The sequence below is a fragment of the Kogia breviceps genome, chromosome 7 (assembly GCF_026419965.1).
Source record: "Kogia breviceps isolate mKogBre1 chromosome 7, mKogBre1 haplotype 1, whole genome shotgun sequence".
NCBI lineage: Eukaryota > Metazoa > Chordata > Mammalia > Artiodactyla > Physeteridae > Kogia > Kogia breviceps.
This window is the reverse complement of record NC_081316.1, coordinates 37,735,090-37,757,916: the sequence shown is the minus strand read 5'-3', so window position 1 is coordinate 37,757,916 and position 22,827 is coordinate 37,735,090. Positions and strand designations below refer to the sequence as shown.

The following is a 22,827-nucleotide window of genomic DNA, read 5'->3' as shown; positions in this document are numbered from 1 at the left end:
GAGAATGCCAGATCTCTTGGGTAGGCTCTATGCAGCTCCCAAAGCGCTTGTGCGCACGCAGTTCCTTTTGCTTCTCTGTGAGGTAGACATTGACATCATCAGCCCCGTTTTGCCGGTGAGAGGCGGCTGCTTGTGTCAAGGACTGGCTTTTCAATAGTTCACAGCAAGGTAGCTGCTTTGCCATGCACGAAGCCCTGACTCAGAGGCAGCTTGCTGACAGTGACAGAACACTGGGTTCCTCTCGGGCCTGCTTCCTGCATGGGGTGAAAGGGATTTTCTAGGCATGGAAATCGGGCTGAGCGAGGCTAAGTGGCTTGCCCAAGTACGTGCAGACCCGAGATGCAAACCCAGGCCTTCCTGACGCTAAGTGATCTTTCCGCTTTGCCAAACTGCTTCTCAGGAGAGGTCACTGCAGCAAAGGCAGGGAGATGATGAGAACCTGGGAGGGAGTCCCTGTGTCTGGGGATCCTTGAACCCTAACCAGCTGCATGGGGGTGGCGGTGCAGCTTTTGTGCCAGATGCTGGCTCCTCAAAGGCCGTATCTTATGAAAGCAAGGAACACTGGAAAGCAGGAGCTCTGCATCCTGGGCCAAAGCTCTCAGGGCCCTGGGTAAGGCACGCAGGCAAATGGCCTTGAGAGTTTACCCTGGGCATGTGGAAACACCATGAGCCCTCTCCCGTCACCTGGCACCCAAATCCCACCATTAAACTCTGCAGCCATGGTGTGCCCCGGGGCTGGCCCCGCCCGAGCTCGAGAACATGGCTGCTCCTGTTGGTGACTCATCCTTGGAGCTGCCGGCTGCCGGCTGTCAGCCGCGGAACTGGAGCCGAAGGCTGGCTTGGCCTGTTTCTGTTTACATGAGGAGGGAGCTCTTGTCCCATTCAGCTTTTCTTCTCTTCCCAAACGTGGCCAGGAGGGACCTCCCCACCATGCCCACATAGTCATGCGGGCACTGACCAACAGAACAGCACACTGCCCGGGCTTCTAGAACCACTGATGAGCAGAGCCAGATCAGCCTTGAGGGGCATCTGGTCTAGTCTGCTAGTTTCTCAGATGGGGAAACTGAGGCCGAGAGGGAAAGTGGCTTGCTGTAGGTCAACAAGTCAGCCAAACGCAGAGCCAGGACCACTGAGGGCTAACACTTACTGAGCGCTCACCACATGCTGGCGCTGCTCTAAGTACTTCACGTATATTAACCCATTTAATCCTCACAACAATGCTAGAAGGTACTGCTCTTACTCCCATTTTACAGATGAGGAAACTGAGGCACACGGGCGTTAAGTCACTTGGCCAAGTCAGCTAACAATAGGCAGAAGCTAAGACTAGAACCCAGGCAGCCTGCGGCCACAGCCCATACCGTTAACCAACCCACCAGATGAGACTAGCTCAGGTGATCCGCTCTCTACACCACAGCACCTTGAAGAAATCTCCAACACTCCTGACCCTCCATGTGTTCACAAGTACAGGCTCATCTCTGTGGGAGATGGTGCTGGGCTCCACAGCCCATCACTGTATCTAAAACCCCACCCTTAGACACGGACACTTGTTTATAGGATTACTGCTCTTACCTCACTGTGGGGGTGGAGGGGAGTGCAGGCGGCGGGGGGCCTGTCTGCAGACACCTGAGAGGGCTGTGCTAGGGAAGGGGGCACGTCAAGAGCTGAGAATGGGACCAGTGTGTGGATGCTCTTGGGAGGCAGATTTCCAAGTACCTCAGAGATACTATTGGTTTGGTTCCAGGCCGCCGCAATAAAGCAAATACCGCAATAAAGCGAGTCACACACATTTTTCGCTTTCCCAGTCCATACAAAAGTTACGTCTGTACTCTACTGTAGTCTATTAAGTATGCAGTAGCATTATGTCTAAAAGAACAATGTACACACCTGATTAAAAAAAAACACTATTGGAAAAATGGTGCCGACAGACTTGCTCAACACAGGGTTGCCACAAACCTTCAGTTTGTGAAAACCGCAGTATCTGAAGCACAATCAAGCGAAGCGCAATAAAAGGAGGTACATCTGTAACAAGAACTATCTCTGGGACCTGGCCCCATCCAGCCAGCACTGCAGCTCTTGCTTTCCCTAGAAGTGCCTTGTTTCTGGCGAGGAAGCTCCTTGGGGGGGCTCCTAGCCAAAGCTCTGGAGTCACCCAGACTTAGCTTTGAAGCCCACCTGTGCCATTTACTACCTGTGTGACCTTGGGGAAGTGACTCAATCTCTCCTCTGGACAAGAGATCCACTAAGCCTCACTGGCTGGGGTCTGAGGATGCCATAAGGTAAAAAATGCCCAGTGCTTAGCCTGGTGCCTGGCACACGGTGAACGCTCAGTAAACAGCAGCAGAATTTAGAGAGGAGGGGGGAGAGGGGAGGGGAGGAGAGCATGAGGGACAGGCAACAGGGCCTCCCTTTCATCTGCCAGATGAGCCCCTCAGGAGGACAGTGGGTGCCCCCTGCCCCCACGTGGGCGGGGGATTTGAGGCTGCTGACTGGCACCTGGGGTAAGTGGATGGAGTGGGCATGGGCTGGGGGTGGCGGAAGTGGGGCAGCTTTGCTGTCAGTTAATTAAATCTGAAATGCTAACAAGCTTTCAAAACAAAAGGCAACTCAAGTACTCTTTGGATGGGATATAATAAAATGGTTCTATCTGAAATTGCAAACAGCTTTGTTGCTGCAAACAAAGGCTCAGTTCTTTGTGCCTCTCTGGAGCGGAGGCCCAGAAGTACAAGGGTGAAAAGGGTCAATGAAACTCTGAGGGTGCAGCTACCCCCACCCTCCAGCCCACGGTAAGAACTAAAACAACCAACGGAGAGGCCCTGGGCAGTGGGTACCAGAGGTCCCTAGTGCCTGAGACTTAAGCCCAAACATGTGGGGAGGGAGGGACAGAATTGGGAGAGCCTCTTGCTCCACCCTCCCATTTTACAGATGAGGTAACTGAGGTCCAGAGAGTAAGAGGCAGAATCAGGATTGGCACGCATGTCTTTAACCCTCTGGTTCAGTTTTCATTCATTAAGCCAGCATGGGATGTTTCACAGGGGCTGCCTATGGGTATCTGAAGGTTTGAGGCCTGCCTCCCTGACAGCAGAAGGCTGGGTCCTGGTTTGGGGTTCCTTGGTGGGTCCTGGTAAATGCTCTCAGAGGTCTAGGAAAGTCCAGGGGATAGGAGGTGAGCAAGAGCCAACCAAGACCCCCCAGGGACAGATGTGCTGACAAATTCCAACCCTACAGGGGCTGTTGCCCTCAGTAACTGGGGAGGCTCACAGCACTGGCAGTGTCAAGAGGCCTGGGTAGCAGTTCTAGCTCTGTGAGGAGTGGGCTGTGTGACCCTGGGCATCTCACTGCCTTTATGGGCCTCAGAGGCCTTCTGTAAATTCAAAGAGTGTGCCTAGGGGTCTTGAAGGGCCCTTCTAGTGCTAAAGATCCACAGTTGCCTTAAAAAAAAAAAAAACAAACAAATCTGAGTCCCTGCTTTAGTTTCGTTCAATGGCTTCCCCTTGTTCTTAGAATAAAGACCAAAATCCCTGCCATGGCCACATCAATAAAGGCCCAGCATGCTCTGTCCCCTGCGTATCTCCCCAGCTACCACCCACACCATTTCCTCCTGGTTCTCTGTGTTCCAGATCCTCTGTTGGAACCAATCTGGGAAGTAGAAAACTCTGGAAATGCATGCTCTGCTCCAAAAAATTCTTACCTAGTCCTAGGAAACACATAAGCCGTAAGCCGAAGCTCCCTCCTGTGCTATCTGCGGTGGGGTGGGAGGAGTGGGACACCTACATTCCCATCACTTGGGGAAGCTGGTAGGCCATGTCCAGGGACACACTGGGGAATACTCTGCAGCCCTTAGAAGCAAAGGATCAGAGGACATATGGCACCACGGAAGGAACTCAGAAACATGGCTGAGCGAAAAGAATGAGACTGAACACAACACAACAGACACAAATTTTAAAAAAAAATATATACACGACATATTGCCACTCATCTGCAAGAGCACATAGAAATGCACAAAATACGCCTTAAACACGTTAGAACACACGAACTGTGGGGAGAAGGGACCTGGCGGTGGGAGACAAAAGAGAAAAAAATCAGTGAATGAAACCAGAGAGGGGCATTGCAGGGACCCGTGAAGAAAGCAGGGCCACACAGGAGTATGACTGACAGCTCTGAACCTACCACCAGTCACTACCCCCTCCACCCCCAGGTAAAAACAAAACCAGTTGAGTTGGAAGGGGGTCCAAGGTCCAATGGGGAAAGAATGAATGAAAGCAGAGGGCCCTTCATCCCGTCTGTGTCCTGCAACTGGGAGAATTACAGAGTGAGAACTTGCTCCTCCTGCCCTGGGAATGGACACCCACTGAAAGACTCATGGACTTAGTGAAACAGAGCTGCCTGTCAAGGACCCCTGAGTCTCCCCTTCTCTGAACTGGTTCACCAACATGACATGACGTGAGTCATTTCGTTGGCTTTCTATGGGGTGGGGGGAGGGATTCCATGCCTTGGTGACTGTCTCCACCGATGCCCCCAAAGGATTAACCAGCCCCCATTAAGATCCCTGGGGTTGGGTCAGTCCCCAGCTCGGTGCCTGCCAGGCTGAGCAACCCAACCTGGAGGGAGGTGACTCACCCCAGGGGGCCCCCATCCATGATCCCCAGCTACCACTCTTGCCTGGCGAGGATTAATAATTATTTTCCGGTGGCCAATCTTTTCTTTTCTTTCTTTCTTTCTTTTTTTTTTTTTTTTTTTTTGACCACGCCGCACAGCATGCAGGATCTTAGTTCCCTGACCAGGGATCGAACCCACACCCCTGCAGTGGAAGTGCAGAGTCTTAACCACCAGATCGCCAGGGAAGTCCCAGGTGGCCTATCTGGTACTTTTTTCTCTTTCTGTGGGTGGATTTTTTTCCCCACCATTCTGTATACAGTTGGCTCTCTGTATCTGCGGGTTCCACAGCTGTGGATAGGGAGGGCCAACTGTACTATGCCATTTCATATAAGGGAATTGAGCACCAGTGGATTTTAGTATCCGTGGGGAATCCTGCAATTAATCCCCTGCAGATACGGAGGGACAACTGTACAGGCATATCCTGAGACTATGCCTTTTCGAATTTCAAGGATTCAACTCTTAAGCAGTACGGTAGACAGCCTCTAAGGTGCCCTAGCGATCCTCCTTTCCTGGTATTCACACCAAGGTGCCAGACATGTAAGAAAAGCTTTCTTGGACCTTCTATTCCAGCCCAGCACCAGGTGAATACAGCGTGAATGCCCTCAGTTGAAGCCATAGGGAACAGAAGAACCCCCCAGCTGAGCCCCTCATGACCCTCTGAATCATAAACAAATAAAATGGTGGTTGTTTTAAGTCAGTAAGTTTTGAGACAGTTAGGCAGCAATAGATAAACAAAGCACATCCTGAGACTTGAAAAGAAGAAATGAGCTTAAATGGAAGGAAAGAGGTTGTTGTTTTTGTTTGTTTGTTGTTAGGTATAAAGAAGTTCTTGGGAGTTGGGGTATTTAGTCCCTGGGCCAAGTCAAGGAGAACGGTGACAGCATCTGTCACTGCATATCTTATACAATGATGCCCATTTGTCTTAAAGAGCTTGAGCATCAACCTGGGTGGAGGCACGGGACTGAACCAGATGGCCTCTTTTTTTCCAGTTGCAAAGACTCTCTTTGTAGTTTCATCATACATCCAGGCAACTCCCAGGAATGTCAGAACTGTTTCTATACAGGAAAATGGATGATTGGCCTCTCCAGCAAGTCTGGCTCCTCTTCCCACCTGACTTTGCAAGTAAACAACACTCCTCTATGTGTCTGTGGTGGCATGTGGTGGGGAGTCACGAAAGATCCACAGACCCATATTATCCACTCCACGTCTGAAGGTTTGGCCTGGGACTTGACGCCTGGGCCCTTGATGCCTCGGAACATGCACAGGTTTTTGTTGTTGTTGTTTATACTCCACATCCTGGCAAAATCACCACCATCATTATTAGCTACCATTTATGGAGCACTGTGTAATAAGCATTTCACACACATCAGCTTATTTAAACCTCCCAAAATGTCTGTGAAGATCTTATCATCACCCTCATTTTGAAGAATTTGGAGCTCAAAGTGGTCAGATTATTTACCTGAGATCAAGCTGCTGGTCAGCAGCAGAGCTGAGATTGGAACCCAGGTCTGATGGCACCCCCAGGACCCCAAGACCCAGCTAGATGGGCTCATGCCTCCATATCTGTCCTGGTGTCTGAGGATAGTTAACCTCTACCATCGCTGATCAGTGAGTACCTGGGTTGGTACATTTCTTCTCAATACAGTGGTATCGTTATGGACTACTCTCTAAATTAGGGTTCTCGGCACATCTGGATGGTGTTGTTGCCTTTCTTTAATTTCTATCCTAAAGTCTCAAAGACAAATCATAGTACCATTGGCCACATAAACACCCCTAAATGCATTAAAAGTCCTGAATGAAAACAGAGCCATCAATTAAAGAACTAAAAGTCAACAGCACCTAAGCTGCTGAGCGTTGATGGGCACAAGTGACATCTCAGTAATGATACTATATCAAAGTCTGTCTTCTCTACGTTTGTCCATCTGGGCTCCTGCACCTGGTCCCAGACCATTTGAACCAGTACCAGGTACCAGATCGGGGGCTCTGTGAGAACAAGCATTAGCAGGTGGGGGATAAGGTCCATTCTGAGGTTAACCTGTTCCTTAAGATGCTTTGATAGCTGGTTCCTCAAGACATAAACCAGGACCCTACTCATCCTTTAGGTCACAGTTTAAAGGCCACTTCTTCCAAGAAGCCTTCCCTGAACACCCCCACCACCCCCGCCCAAGATAAGGTAATATTATTGTTGCACACTTCCATGGTACCCTATCCTCCTGAGAGTAGAGACCAGATCTCTCTTGCTCTTCATTGTATCATCAGTACCCGGTATAGCACTGGGCACAAAGTGGATGTTCAATAAACGCTTGCTGAATCAATAACAGGATCAGGCTGCCTTTTCAATCAGCCCTTGTTGGCTTCTGGCGAAGACCTCATCCATGTCATGGTGGGATGGCTGTGAAAGCTATGGCCTGACTCTCCCTGATGACCAGGGGTAGTCACTGCATGATCAGGATAACAAAGATTTCCTCAATACAGGCCTTCCCTTTACTTTATAAAAGATCACCCAGGATGGACAGTGGTCTCTTGCTGAGACCTAGACTTTGACCTCCTCAGAGGAGGGTCCATCTGATATCCATGATGGTACAGAGCCTAGGGCTGGGCTGGGGATAGCCTTCAAAGCACCAGGACTTAAGGTGTGGAGAAGTCAGCTGTTCCTACCAAAGGGGCAATGACCTACTCAGGCCTTCAGTGGCTACTCACAGCCTTGCATAGACCCAGCTGATCATAACACACTTAAATCTCAGGGTGGCGGGGACTGCCATGGCTCCAACCAGCTGCCAGCTGTAGGCCTTTGGGAGCACCTTGTTCCCCAAAGCAGTGTGGTCCTTAGATCTGGCCCCTGGGCTCCCTCCCCTCTGGCCATGCCACTCCCCTTGGAGCAAGAGGTCCACAGGGCCCAGGAGGTGTGCCCATGCCCCGCTTTCCAGGCCATGCTCTGGTTACGAGGACTCCAGAACTCTCTGCCCAAATGGCCTGAAGCCTTCATGAATGCACGTACACCCTTCTGAGCAGGGACATGGCCTTCCCTGGGGGTATCTTTAGGTCTGAGGGGTGGTCAAGTGTCAGCTAGCAGGGTGGAGTGTGAACCACACTTGCACGCACAGACTGACGAGCCCCCGTGCATTCAGATGAGGGCCCTCCCAGTGCAGGACTGAGCAGGGGGTGGTGCCCCACGAGGGGCCCCAACGGCAGTCTGACCTTGGTCCCTGCAAACATTAGGAGCAGGCCTGCTCATGAACCTGCCCGCTGGAGATGCTGTGAGCAACACGTGGTGACGTCATGCCATCACCAGCACCTACTGTTGCCTTATTCACCTCCTTCCCCTGCCCTGTATCCCTGAGGAAGCTGCTGGTCCCAGGCTAGGCCTGCACTGGTGCTATCCGGGCAGGAGCAGAGGTCCCAGCATCAGCAGGGTTGCCTGCTTTCTCGCAAATGTGAACACCTACACACAGAAGGGGAGAGAGTGTGAGTTTGAATGTTTAAATGTGTTTGGGTGACTGTGAGCAAGAAAATGAGGGAGGAAGTGAGCAAGCGAGGGGGAGTGCAAGAGCTAAGCAGGAGGGTGAGCACGTGAAAAAGAGTGTGTGCACGCGAGAGAGAGAGAGGAGAAGCCTATGTATGCCCGTGCACGGACCTGGAGATACACCGGTCCCACCACAGTACCTAGGAACTGCGTGCAGTGAGGGAGGGCTGGGGACAGGACAGAGAAGCGGAGGGCGGGAATGTGTCTGCTTATCTGCATGTGCAGAAGGGGGCGTCGTTGCAGGAAAGAATGAGACCTAAAGAGGAGACAGAGAACAAGCAAGTGTGTCCATCTCTAAGAAGCATCTCTAGTGGAAAGGGGTGGATGCCGGGGCGATGGAGTTAAGAGGTCCTGGGTGTGCAAGACGAAGAAGACTCACATAGGTGTGGGAGCTGCACGTGCCCAGGGGACTGCGTGTGGGTATGTGCACGTGCATACGTGAGCATGAGGCTGTGACAAGTGACAGCAAACATGAGCATGTGTGCGCCTGCGTGGAACGCCTCCGGGGGTGTGGGTGAGCGTGCCTGTCCCGGGGGCAGCTGTGGGCTGCCTGCAGGTGTCGGCGATGCCTGAGGATGTTTTCACCCAGAAGTCTCAATCTGGGGGGGGCTGGATGACCTGCTTGGCGCTGGCTAGCAGCTAGGGTCTGGGTGACGGCGGCCCCGGGAGTGTTGGCCATGTCGCCCCCCGCCTGGCAGCTCGTGTGGGAATGAGTGAGTCACCAGGCATGGCTGGTCCTCATTCCGCCTTGCCTCTTAGTCTTGCCCAGCGGGGAAGACAGCTGGGAGGGGGGAGAGATTACTCGAGGGCTGTATTTTTACATCATCATTATGCAACTGCTTGCGGTGCCCATGGGCTCATTCTAAAGGCCCAACGCCCCAAGTCTCTGGGCCTGTATGCCTCCATCTCCTTTTATGTCCAAGGTGCAGCTTAGGTTGGTGGTTTTGGCTGACGAACACTGTGGAAGTCTACTCCTTACCAGGTTCCAGGACCACCCCATTTACAATGCCAACCATCCCCCCGCTCCCCGCCCCTGGCCACCCAGTCCCGGTCCTTTCCCACCCCTCCCTTTTTGGCTTTAATTTTCTCCACAGCACTTATCACCATTTGCTATACTATATATTTTACTTATTTATTGGCTATCTTTCCCTTAATAGCAAATGCCTATGTCACTTGCCACATTCCAGGCATTGTTCTGAGCTCCATTTAATCCTCCAACAACTGTACATGGTAGTGAATGTTATTCTTGCCATTTTGTAAATGGAAGGCAGAGAGGTTAAGTAGCTAGCCCAGGATCACCCCAATGGTGGATGGTGGAGCTACGCCTGGGTCCAGAGTGCCTGCTCTTAACTAGGGCACAATACTGTCCGGTGAGGGTGGGAAATTTTCTCGGGTTGCTTCATGGTTGAAACTGCAGTGCTAACAGAGTGCCCAACACATGGAAGTGGTCAATGAATACTGAGTAAATGGATGAAGAAATGAGTGAATGAATGTTGCCATGGAGGGTGGAATAGAGAGGTAGTTGCCTTCAAAGAGCTCACGGTCCCATGGAGGAAACAGACAAAAAGTTATTTCAATATCATATGAAGACAGCGTCATGGGTGTCTAGGAGGGCATATAACTTGCCTGGCCCCTGGCAGGCAGGCCTTCCAGAGGAAGGACACAGAGAGGGACAGGCACAGTGACATCGCCCAACTCCTCCAAACTCCTCCCTGGGGACAGACATACCTTAATTCTTCCTGCCTCAGTCCACAGGGTGCCAGAAGATCGTGATGACTCAATGGCGACAAAGAAGGCAGAGTCGGGTAGTGGCCAGGAGCCTGGGCTCTGGAAGGAAACTGCCTGGAGGGACTCCTCACTCTACTAAACACTGGGTGAACCTGGACAGACCCTCTAACCTCCCTGGACCTTGGTCCTTTCTTCGATGAGATGGTGATAGCAAATAATACCGACTTCCTAGGGTAGCAGAGAGGACTGCATGAGATATAGGTTGTGACATTATGATTGATCAGAAATATATAACTCGCCATTCAGATGACCAAAATATATTATCTCTCATATATATTTGGTCTTCAGCCACAGTTCCTAACTCACAGCTCCCAAAGTCTTTGGAATTTCCTGAGCTATTACAGCAGTGGGATCATATTTGGTCTCTTGTCCTTAGTTTCTGAAAATGCTTCAGGGAAGGTGACTTTTGGATCCCCACCCAAGGGTGGGGGCTGGCTGCCAGGAGAACCAACCAAGTGATTAGAGCACTGGAACTTTCCAGTCCCAGACCCGACCTCCAGGGAGAGGGGCTGGGGGTTGAATCATTTGCCAATGGCCAATGATTTAATCCATGATGTTTATGTAATAAAGCCTCCAGAAACATCCCAAAGGACAGGAGGACCTGGAGAGCTTCCAGGTGAGCACATGGAGAGGTGGGGAGAGTGGTGCTGGGAGAGGGTATGGGAGCTCCGTGCCCTTACCCCATGCCTTGCCCTACACATCTCTTCCATCTGGATGGTCATCTATATCCTTTACTATCCTTTTACAATAAACTGGTAATCTAGTAACTAAAATGTTTCTCTGAGTTTTGTGAGCCTTTCTAGCACATTAATTGAACCTGAGGAGAGGGTTGTGGGAAACTCTGATATATAGCCAGTCGGTCAGAACTACAGGTAAGAACCTGGGCTTGCAACTGGCGTCTGAAGTAGAGGGCAGACTTGTGGGATTGAGCCCTTTACCTGTGGAATCTGATGCTATCTCCTGGTAGACAGTGTCAGAAATGAGCTGAATTCGCAGATAACCTGCTGGTGCGCCTGCACCTTTGCATACATGTGAAAGCATTTAGTACAGTGCCTGGCACAAGGTAGGCAATATGCCAGGTCCAGTGGAGATGACCAACACTCCTCTTTGATTCTATGCTGGTTGTTGGCTTTTGGGGAGGAATGGGAGAGAAGGTTGGAATTAAACAAATCACGCTTATCACTGTAGCCTCTCTGCGGTGGCTTCATCCCATTTTCCAGAAGCAGCTCAAAGCAGGGCAGGGACCTTGTCTGCTATACTCACCACTATATCCCTAGCACCTAGAACAGCACCTGACACATAGTACATGCTCAATAAGTATTTGTTGAATGAATGCTTGTGTGATTACGTTTATTTTCCTTGTGAGGATAAATGTTCATATTGTTCTTGTTTCCATTTGCAAATAAAGGACTGGAGGACCAGCACGTTACATGACTTGTCCATAAACACACAGCCTGTGTGCAGAACAGCCAGACTCCAACACCAGACCCCACGCTCTTTCCTCCACACCATGTTACTCTCTGGATTCCTATGCACGGTGTCCTATTTTCTGTGGATTTTTTTCTAGCCACTGGGGCCATCCCTTGTTGTAGAATCATCTCTGAATTCTATGACTCATATCTGAATCACAGGATTGTTTAATAGCTGAAAGGGACTTGTGATGTCACCTCGACCTCCCACCCATTGTGGAAATTTCCTCTCCAATGTCTATCCAGACAATACTTGAATACCTCCAGTGATGGAACACTTATTTTCTCCTGCATTATCAAGTTCAATGACTGGACTATTTTTAGAGTCAGAAAGAAAGTTCTGCATGCCGTGGTCCAACAGGCCTCTTTTAAATTTCTATGTATTGGATTTATGCCCTCTTCATAAGACACACACAGAATGAATATGCCGTCCCCTTCACAAGAACAGCCTTTCAGATGTTTGCAGACAGCTCTTACAACCCTTTGGAGAAGTCTAGTCCTCAAGCTAGCTGTTTTGGGTCCCACAACGACTCTGGTGCAATGGCATCCATCCTAGCCCATCTCAAGAGGCCGTCCGAAGTGTTTTGAGCAAAGGCACCCCCTACTGGATAAGGTGAGAATTACATAGAAGGGCTCAATGCTCAGTGGGAGGCTGGAGGAACTTCATCCCTAGCTGGGGCAACTGCTCATGGGGTGAAAAAACAAGCACTTATTTTAAAGAGTCATGGCTTTAGAGTCACACCGAGTTGTTTTCCATGTCTGTCTTAAAGAGGGTCACTGAAGACTCGACACTCTAAGGTTCCTTGCCAATCATGAGGTTTCTGACAAGCTACAGGTTTGAGAGTTCAAAATTAGAATTCAGAATCGGTTATTTCTTAACAAAAAGGTTTGGAAAGGGAGATGTGAAAATGTGTGTAGTGTTACAGGATTATGGTGATTTTTCTCTTGTCTTTATTTTCTAATATTTCTACAATGGATATTTGTTATAAGGAGGAAAAAAAACAATAAAAACTTTTATAAAAGGAAAAAAACACAAAATAGTTTCCCCCACCTTCCTTCCTTCATTCCTTCCAAGGCTGTTAATCATGACTTGGGTATTTGGTCTACAACTGGACATGCTGCTTCTCCATGGGCAGGAGTGCCTTGGTAATGTTTCTGTGGCGACAGCAATGGCCCGTGGTTCAAGCGTGGTCAACCAGACTCAAGCAGCGCAATCTGACATTCACAGCCAGGCTTCTCCTCAGGGCTGTCAGGGATTTTCTCCACTTCGTCCACCCCACCCTTGGCTCATGCCACGGTCAGGCTGTGTTTCCTAATCTTACCTTTCGAAATGCGCCCAGCACACCACCGGCCAGTGGTCATGTCCTAATCAAGCCTGGACTCCCCAGCTTTTCACCCTTCTCTCCACCCTCCCCGCACACCCTCAGCTGCCTCTTCCCTCCAGCTGAGTCTAGAGCAGCTCCAAGTGATAACAGGTCAGAAAGACATCAGGGATTAGAAAAACAAATCCTCATTGAAACGAAGACCTACAGACCAGCTGAGTCACTCCTCTAAAGCAAATTCACAGCCACCCAGGCTTTCCTCCAGCCCCAGTGCCATCCGGAGCTCTCTTCCTCCATTTGCAGCTCTGGGGGACCTGGTGCTGGGAAGACTCACCCGGCAGCCTCTCGCTGCAGCACATGTCCAGGGCCCCTCCCTCGGAGTCATCAGCAGTGTGGTTCTCTCTCTCTCTCACTCCTGCAGCAGAATGAAAAATGTGAGATGAGGCTGTTGAGCTGGGATCAAGACAAAACCCTGAGCAAAGAGAAAAAGCCTTCCTTTCTTGCACTGTGTCCCTTGGAATAACCCTGCCCTATTAGGGGGACCAGAGGAAAAGACCAACCTACAGAGGGGTCAAGCTGCAGAGGCAGAGGCAGAATTTTACAGGTGTCTTCCAGGTGGAATAACCACCAGCAACATCTCTAAAACCACCATCAGCACCATCATCTCTGCCACAGAAGGAGGGCTTACTACGTTCAAAGCACTTTACAAACTTTAACACACTGACTCTTCATCAGGACCCCATGAATTAGGGGGGTCCTAGTATCATTAGGGGGGTCCTTAGTATCATTCCACTGGCTCAGAGAAGTCAAGTAACCTGCCTCAGGTCACACAGCTCATTAGGGTAGAGCTGGGTACGAAATTACAGTCTAGGACTCCAGGCTCACACCTTCACTGCTGTGCCATTCTGCCTCCTAGTTCCTGTGGGTTTGAACCATGGGTGAGCAAGAGGGATCTGGGTAACATACAGTGTGTGTCCAGCTCCCCACATCTGCACATTCCCTGTGCCTCAGGCAGTAAAAAGTGGTATGCAAAACTCTTCTCTGGAAATAGCTAGAAAAAGTAGCTGTATATGTATGTGCATATTCTAAACGTTCTATTTCTTTGTGAACTCAGAAAACCCTCTTTCTAGCTCATCAGGGCACCTTCCAGGACTCTGCTGGGGTCTAGCTTTTCTCCTTTACCCAGTAAGCTGGGAAAAAGTTGCTGGAGATTAGCCAGACCCCAGTGTCTGCACTTTGACATACACTGAGGGTAATTGCGTTGCTCTCAGGGCTTCCCCTGCTTTGGGAATAGCCTGCTGTGCAGGCTCCAGTGGCTCTGCCTGCCCTTCGTGTCTGACCCCTGGCAGTAGCTGACTGATCCAGGGCTGGACAAACCAACTAGGCTGGGCCAATCAGATCCTCTCCTCTGCACTTTTCAAATGCATTCTGGGGGCTGAATCACGGTAGCCATAGTGTCCTGGAGAGAAGGTCCAAAAACACCTGCTGCCAAGGGTCTTGGAGCTACTCCATTCCAGCCCATCTTTTTTTTTTTTTTTTTTTTTTTTTTTTTTTTTTTTTTTGTGGTATGCGGGCCTCTCACTGTTGTGGCCTCTCCCGTTGCGGAGCACAGGCTCCGGACGCGCAGGCCCAGCGGCCATGGCTCACGGGCTTAGTCGCTCCGCGGCACGTGGGATCCTCCCGGACCAGGGCACGAACCCGTGTCTCCTGCATCGGCAGGCGGACTCCCAACCACTGCGCCACCAGGGAAGCCCTCCAGCCCATCTTGAGTCTTGATTGGGCAACATGTCTGTTAAGACCATAAGATGCCGCAGGATCCTTCCAATAAATTCCAACATTTTAGCTCAAGCCAGCGGAATTTGACTTCTGAAACTGGCAACCAGAAGAAACTTTAATACAGCCTTGCTAGCATAATACTTCCAAGAAGTTCAAGAGGTCAGCTGCCTCTCCACCCACTAGTCCTGCAATCCTGCCCCTCGGACTGGCCCTGAGGCTGATTTCGGGCCCAGCTGCAGATCGGAATCAATGAAGGGCAGACAGGCCGGGTTGAGGATGGTGACCATTTTCATTCTGACATCTTCTGCTCTCAGCTGGCAATTGTTTTATTTTTTCCTCACTCCAGTTGGCAGGGTCTCTGAGAATCCCAAATCCCAGGGCCCAGCTCTCCTATGGAGAGAGGGCTGCTATCTTCAAGGCGCTTTAAATATCTCCTGAGTCTCTCCACTTTCTCCCTCTTCACTACCTACATCTTGGCCCAGGGCAGCGTCTCTTGCCTAGATTACTGTGGCAGTCTTTTAACTGGTCTCTGGCATCCACTCAGCCTGGCCTCCAAAACATTCTCCATATGGCTCCAATACATATGGCTTCATAGGTTGTGCAGTTTACAACCTTTACATCTGGATGGGGCAGTCCTGAGCTAGAATCAACGTTTCCACAACTCAACATTTATCATATAACTTTCCGTAAAAAAATACTTGAATGGCATCCTATTACACTTGGAACAAAGGCAATGGCAACCTTTGACATGGTTTATCAGATCTTGAATGGTCTAACCCTTGTTCATCCCTCCAACTTTATTTCATGCCCCTTTCCCCTTTAACCTCTGCACTCTAGCTACACTGGGACAGGCTCTTACCTTCATGATGCCTTTGCACGTGTTTTTCTCCCTGCCTGGAGAGACCCGCACCGCTCCCGGAGCTCTACTTCCCAGTACTTTTTTTTTTTTAAACATCTTTATTGGAGTATAATTGCTTTACAATGGTGTGTTAGTTTCTGCTTTATAACAAAGTGAATCAGCTATACATATATATATATATATATATATATATATATATATATATATATCCCCATATCTCCTCCCTCTTGCGTCTCCCTCCCACCCTCCCTATCCCACCGCTCTAGGTGGTCACAAAGTGCCGAGCTGATCTCCCTGTGCTATGTGGCTGCTTCCCACTAGCTATCTATTTTCTTCTCAGTACTTTTTACTCACAGCACTTGACAGAGTTTGAAATTTCATTTTAACTCAGGCCATTATTTGACTAACATTAGATTATAAGCGACACGAGGGCAGGGACCACCATTTGTTGCATTTACCATTGTATCTTTTTTTTTTTTTTTTTTTTTTTTAAGTGGTATGCAGGCCTCTCACTGCTGTGGCCTCTCCCATTGCAGAGCACAGGCTCCGGACGTGCAGGCTCAGCGGCCATGGCTCACAGGCCCAGCCGCTCCGCGGCATGTGGGATCTTCCCAGACCAGGGCACGAACCCGTGTCCCCTGCATCAGCAGGCAGACTCTCAACCACTGCTGCCACCAGGGAAGCCCTACCATTGTATCTTGAAAGCCTCGAATAGTGCCTGGTTCATAGCAGGTGTTCAATAAATAAACAAACACTTGATGAATAAGTGAATGTTGCCCTGACCTCCTTGGAAAAACATCAGGAACCTCAAACATGACAATTATCTAAGCTGCCTTTGTGAAGGCAGTTTTTGTGAAGTCACTTGGAACCTTCCTCCACAGCTGCTGTCCACAACACGCCCAGAATCACACATTGGGAAGGCCCCTCATTTAGCTGAGGAGGAAACGGAGGCACAGAACAGAGGTCTGACTTGCCCCAGGTGATATATCGAGTGGGTGGCCATGTGGATTGGCACGGAGAACACCTACCCCCTACCTCCTGATCTGAAGCTTTTTCTTTATTTATCTTGAAGAGTGCCCCAGCTGGAGGGCAGCCCCGAAGGCCTGGCCCCTGGCTCAGTGCAAAAAGGTAACTGAGGTATCTAGATACCTCTGGAGGGGGACCCATGTGTGACTCACAGCTGCTTTCACACCTTAAGCTTCCCAGGCCCCAAGCCGTGTTCAGAATAGCTCAGCGCTGCATGTGTGCAGCGGACTCTATAAATAAGCTTCCTAGAAAATGACTAATTTCATAATCAAGAAAGCAGAAAGAGTAGCACCTCTCGTCTGTAGAGGAAAATGGAACAAGAGCTTGCTCTCGGCCCTGCGGTTGAAGGACTCCAGGCAACCTCACCAAAACCTGCATGTCTAGGCTGTTCAGGGGAGGGTTTTAATTAGATTTCCAAAGAGAAGAGCTGGTCCATTCAGGCTGAATGGAGAAGCCCAGTCTCTGGGAACTGCCCTCCTTCCTCCCTGCCAAGAGCAGAAATAGCTGCTTGCAGTGGATTACTGCAGGCTCCTTCTCTCCCCTTCTCCACTTCTACCAGCCGGGCAACAGGAGCAGAAAACTGGCCTGTGAAAACAGGCAGCAACTTGCTGGGCTGGGCCCTCACTGCTGCTCTTAGAACCAGAGAACCCCAGACATAAAGGGACTTGGAGATCATCCTGCCTGTCCTTCCCTCACCGACGGAGAATGTCTGGGAGGGAAGAGAACTTTTCCAAAGCCATTGCCCCATTCAACAAGCATTTACTGAGCATCTCCTGTGAGCAAGGCACCAGGGCTATCCTAGGAACACAGTGGTGAACAAGCCAGGCCCTTCCCCCCATGAAGCTCCCAGTCTTCCAGGGGAGACACACAGGCAAACATGATCGTTCCCACACCTGCTTTAATAGGCTGTATGCACGTGATACCTTGGGGAGCTCAGCTTGGCTTGTGGTGAGGGGGTGGAGGGTAGATGTCTTCTGCAAGGGGAAGATAGGACCTGGTTCTTAAAGGATGTTTCTAGGTGGATGAGAGGGTCACAAAGGAAAGAACTTCCTTCATAGCGCAAACAGCAGGAGCAAGAACAGAGCATCTCGGAGGCCTGAGATGTATGGAATATTTGGCATTAACTGGAAGCAGGTTGGGCAGTGGGATGGGGAAGTGATGGAGGCCGGGCACCGGCAGAGGCACCTGAGCAGGAATCCCGTCCTCTTCCACTTGACCATGGGGCTTCCTCTGAACCAAGATGTGCCACAGGCTCCCCCATCCCTGGGCTGAGGAGGTCTGTCATAGGAAGGGCAATCAGTGGCATGTGTTTGAGGAATAAACATTAGGCCCAGCTGGTGGCATCTGATCTGGTCCCAATCTACTCCTTTTTTGAAACTGGGGTGAAATTCACATAACCTAAAATTCACCATTTTAACCATTTTAAAACATACAATACATTCACAACGCCGTGCAACCACGACCATTATCTAGTTCCAGAAGAGTTTCATCACCCCGAAAGGAAACCCCGTACCCATTAAGCAGTCACTTCCATTCTCCCCTCCCTCAGCCTCTGGCAACCACTAATTTGCTTCCTGTCTCTCATAGTTTTGCCTGTTCTGCATATTTCATATAAATGGAATCATACAATATGTGGCCTTTTGTGCCTGGCTCCTTTCACTTAGCATCACATTTTCTAGGTTCATCCCAGTTGTAGCACATATCAGCACTTAATTCTTTTTAAGGGCTGGACAATATTCTACTCCATGGATAAACTATATTTCATCCATTCATCAGCTGATGGACATCTGGTTTGTTCCCACCTTTTGGCTACTGTGAGTAGTACTGCTATGAACCAAACTTCTCTTTTTTAAATTTTGGTACGTGGGCCTTTCACTGTTGTGGCCTCTCCCATTGCAGAGCACAGGCTCCGGATGCACAGGCTCAGCGGCCATGGCTCACGGGCCAAGCCACTCCGCAGCATGCGGGATCCTCCCGGACCAGGGCATGAACCCGCGTCCCCTGCATCAGCAGACGGACTCTCAACCACTGCGCCAACAGGGAAGCCCCCAAACTTCTCTTTTAAACTCTGCTCCCAACATGCTTACGACTTTGGGCAATCCTCTCTCACCCTGAGGCCTCATCTATAAAATCAGGTGATAAGATCCTCCTTGAAGCTTGAACGTCGTCACGGTCATTTGTCCATTCGTGTGTGAAGGTAATGTGTACCTGGCTGGGTATTGGAGACCTGGACTGGACCAGCCCACCTACCTTCCTGGAGCTCATGGCTCGTAGGGGAGACAGGACAGCTAACGCTGTGGCCTGGGAGAAGCGTGCTAACAGAGGCCTGTCGGGGATGGGCTGGGAGCCCCTCACCTCTGCCTGGGCGGTGGAATGGTGGATAGCTGGGTGCTGTCAGGAGGCATCCTGGAGTGGATGCCAGCTTTGCCCAGGTCGTATGCAGAGAAATAGCTGACAGGTTTGGGGAGGGAGGCAGAGGAGCTTGCGCCCTCTTCCCAGGTGGGTGAGGGGTGAAGAGGAACTGGGATGCTGGGAGGGTGAGCCTCCAGGAACCTCCTGACCCAACCCCAGGCAGGCATGCCCTCTACCTTGGGCTTCATGCTCCTGGGGCTCCCAGGGCCCTCTAGACACCCCGAAGTGTCAACTCAGAGCCTCTGCCACCCTCCTGAAGCTCCAATCCCACCAGACATCCCTATTCTCTGAATTCAAACCTGTCCACTCTCACTTCTAGGCCTTTGTTTGTGCTGTTACCTCAGCCTGATGTTTCCTTTCCTCCTGTCAAATCTTACTCATTTGCAGCGTTACCTCTTCCATGAAGCACCCCCTGATCTCCCGGGAAGAATCACGCTCTCCCATCCCTGGGCCACGCCCCCGCACCCCTGGCTCACACTCCCCCCCGCCTCTGACTTTGTTCTGCTGCTTAGTTAGCTGTCTGTACACCTGTCTCCCCCACCAGGCAGCCAGTGACTTAGGAGCATCCCCACCCCCTCAGCCACCCCCTGCATCCCAGGTGTTCAGGGCCCGAACCTGTTGATGTACATGTTAAAGGTCAAATGGAGGGCACTGGCAGGGTCTTAGGGTTAATGGTTTTGGGGTTCTGGGAGGGCAAAATCTAGCCAGGATCTTACCAACCTGGAGAAGATGGCCAGACCGTGGCCGGAAAGAGACCCATAATGCCTTCCAGATTTTCATCAGCATGTTCAGTGTACAGGGGCAGAGGACATTCTGGCTTCATGGAAAACCAGCTGACCACTCATGCAAATGAGTCACGTGTCCCAAAGCAGGCAGGTGGAGAGGCCTTGCTCCGCCTCCCTGGGGCAGCGGCAGGGAAGCACACACATACTTTCTCACTGTGCTCACTCATCATCATCCGTACGGTGTCTGGATGGGGAAAGGCACCATCTGGGGCCAGGGCAGGAAGCCTTCTCAGCACAGAGCACACTGGAGATGTGAATGGAGGAGAGAGGCCGGCTTTAGAACATCCAAATAGGGAAACTGAGGCAAGAGAGGTTAAGCGACTTGCCTCAGGTCACACACGGTGTGAACAATTGTTTTCAGGTGGTTAAAAATCCAGATTCCCTTTTGGGACTTACCTCTCTCTTCCACAGGTGCTCTGCTTGTCCCTTGTTACAGGGAGGGTCCAAGACCAGAGGTCATTCTGTGTCACACCCCAAAGCCTTCTAACAAGCAGCTTTCCTGCCTAAGTTACTCAGTCAGTTTCTGTTGCTGGCAACCACAGAGCTCAGACTGATGCATGTCGCAAACTCATGGAACAAATAGGCTCTGAGCCCAGGACTCCCAATGCTTAGTTCACTGCTATTTCCATCCTGCCAAGCTGCCTACCCTCCCTGCCCAGCTGTCCACTGTCCAGCCATCTGTCCCCACGTCTGAGCAGACTGCAAACTCAGAGTGTTCTGGATCCCAAACACAGGGTCTGAGTGTTCTCTGCTTGGGATATGCCCAGATGAATGATGACTTCTCCAACTTGCTCTGTTGGTGGGAGACTGGGGTGTGGGCCTGGCAGGCACCCCAGGGAAGGGAAGATGGAAGGGTGCTGGAGAGGCCCAGCTTGCAAAGGGGTGGGGTGGGGGCTCGGCAACAGAGTTTTCCATCTTTCTTGTGAGTCCGATTCAGGGACTGGAACATTCATGTGTTCAGCTAGTGTTTACCAAACACCTACTAAGTGCAGGCCACGGGGTGAGGCCCTGGGGATACAATGAAGTACACGCTCTCACCGCACAGTAGGGGAGTGCAGGTAAGCAAAAGGCAATGGAACACAGGTGGCCCGTTTGATGGGAGAAATGCAGGGTGCTGTGGGATGCTGGTGAGGCCCCCAGTGAGGCAGAGGAGTCAGGGAAGATTCCCAGGAAGGGATCTCTGATGAGACATGAAGGAGGAGTGTCGGTGAGAAGCTGTGGAGTGAGAGAGGAGCAGCTGGGGTGCTCCAGGCAGAAGGAGGGCCCGTGAATGGGCCTGGAGTTGAGAGGAAGCAGGGCACACTCAAGGAATGGAAAGAAATTCAGTCTGACAAGGGCATGTGGGAAGGGAGTACGGACAGGGAGATTTACCGAGGTGCTCATTTGTGATGTTCTTTCTTCGTGTCTTCCTCCTCCCTCCCCTTTTTCCCAGAGACATAAGGCAGACCTTAATTCTCACAACAGCCCTAGAAGGAACATACTATCATTACCTGTAGTTTCTAGATGAGAAAATAGAGATCCAGAGAAGTGCAGTGACCTGCCCAAGGCCACAAAGCTAGTAATGACAGATCTGCTTCTCGCCGCCCATATTCCTCAGCTCTCTTCTCTTCTGGCTTTCAGCCTTCGTTGTTAACAACACTCTGAAAATAAGAAGAGAGTGAACACGAACATAACAGCAGACTATAGCAGTTGTGTTATAGATGTTCTTTGAAAAATCCTCACCATAGGTCTTTGGGGCATCATCCCCATTTTACAGATGAAGAAACTGAGGCTCAGGGGGTGAAGTGACTGTGCTAGACTCTCACAGTGGGTGAGTCAGTGAAGGAGCCTGAGGGAGACTCCAGTCCCCAGGGCTCCGAAGGAGCTCACTGCTGCAGGGCCATTACCTTGTGTGTCCTCCCCAGGAACAGAACGACAGGAAGTGCTGCCCTGGACCCCGACCTCAGGTTTCTCTGCTTGAAGCAGCGGCCCCGGAAGCCCTCCTTGGGAGACTGGCTGGAGTGGAGAGTGTGCATGCTGGTGGCAGCTGTGCTCCGTTACTGGAGGAACAAATGTGCTCCATGGCCAAGGACCCAGCAGCCCTGGGCTCTAGTCCTAGGCCACTGTAGGACCCTGGGTCAGTCATTTCCTCTCATCTGAGCGTCAGTAGCCACAAATGAAAATCAAAGGAATTGAATTTAATGACTTTTAAGGGCCCTTCCTTAAGGTCAAGTTTCAATTCTGTGGCTATCAAGGTTTGATGAGGCGGAGGTGGGGGAGTGGCAGGGAAGCAACAGAGGGTGCTCCCAGCACCAGGGAAACAAGCCCTTGGTCCATGCAGCCTGGGGCAGAAGCTGCCCAACCTTCAAGTGGGGAAAGTGTTCCCACCCCAGCCAGTTACTCGTGGAGGCCCAGCTCAGCTGTGTGGATCAGTATGTACTGAGGACAGTCCTATCCGTGTGGTGGACAGGAGCCCAGAGATGATCAATCCAACAGCGGGATTTCACAGTTCAAAGGTCATCTGGTTTAACCATCTGCTCTGCAAGATTCTGAAAACATCCCCCTTCTGCTCCCTCCTTCTACACTCCCCCCCCATACTCCAGGTATACAGTTTAATTTACAAGGAGGAAACAATTACAAATGTGAAGGCGTGATCACACCTCTCGGGAGGGGAGTGTTCTGGTATTTCCATTCTGTTAGATGCTTGCTCCTGCTTATGATGCCTTGGAATTCACTTTTCCTTTCAGGGAAAAGCCCCCCTTTTCCCTTCTCTGCTTGGAAAACTCTTTAAGACCCTCTCAAGACCCTGTTCCAATATGACTCCTTCAGCAGTACCCTCCCTGTCTCCCTTAGGAAGAACTGGGTACCTGCCTTCTGTTCTCACACTCTATTCGGTGATCATCTATTGTTTTAAAAACATTTTACTTCTTCATTTTATTTTTCGCCATGCCACATGGCATGTGGGATCTTAGTTCCCTGACCCGGGATCGAACCCGTGCCCCCTGCCGTGGAAGTGCAGAGTCTTAATCACTGGACTGCCAGGGAAGTCCCTCGGTGATTATCTTTGATGCCTGTATCCCCACCTCACATGGAGCTACCGGAACACAAACCTGTGGATTATAATCACGGCAGCCTCCTTTTACTGAGTGCTGGATACCTTGCCAAGTGCTATACATGCATTACATCACTCATCCTTCACCAAAACCCTACGAACTAAAACACCGTTAGCCCC

The 22,827-nt window shown here is 50.7% G+C and overlaps 1 protein-coding gene across 2 annotated transcripts in view; it reads right to left on the bottom strand.

The window, feature by feature from the left end:
• PTPN5 (protein tyrosine phosphatase non-receptor type 5) overlaps window positions 1-22,827 on the bottom strand; it is a 57,422-nt gene that overhangs the window by 19,851 nt on the left and 14,744 nt on the right. For both annotated transcript variants that reach the window (XM_067038108.1, XM_059068902.2), the window contains exons 2-3: window positions 21,107-21,256; window positions 13,093-13,173 (exon numbers count right to left, since the gene is read on the bottom strand). In XM_067038108.1, coding sequence (XP_066894209.1) covers window positions 13,093-13,117 — 25 coding nt within the window. In that variant the 5' untranslated portion in view covers window positions 13,118-13,173; window positions 21,107-21,256. The remainder of the gene's footprint in view (window positions 1-13,092; window positions 13,174-21,106; window positions 21,257-22,827) is intronic.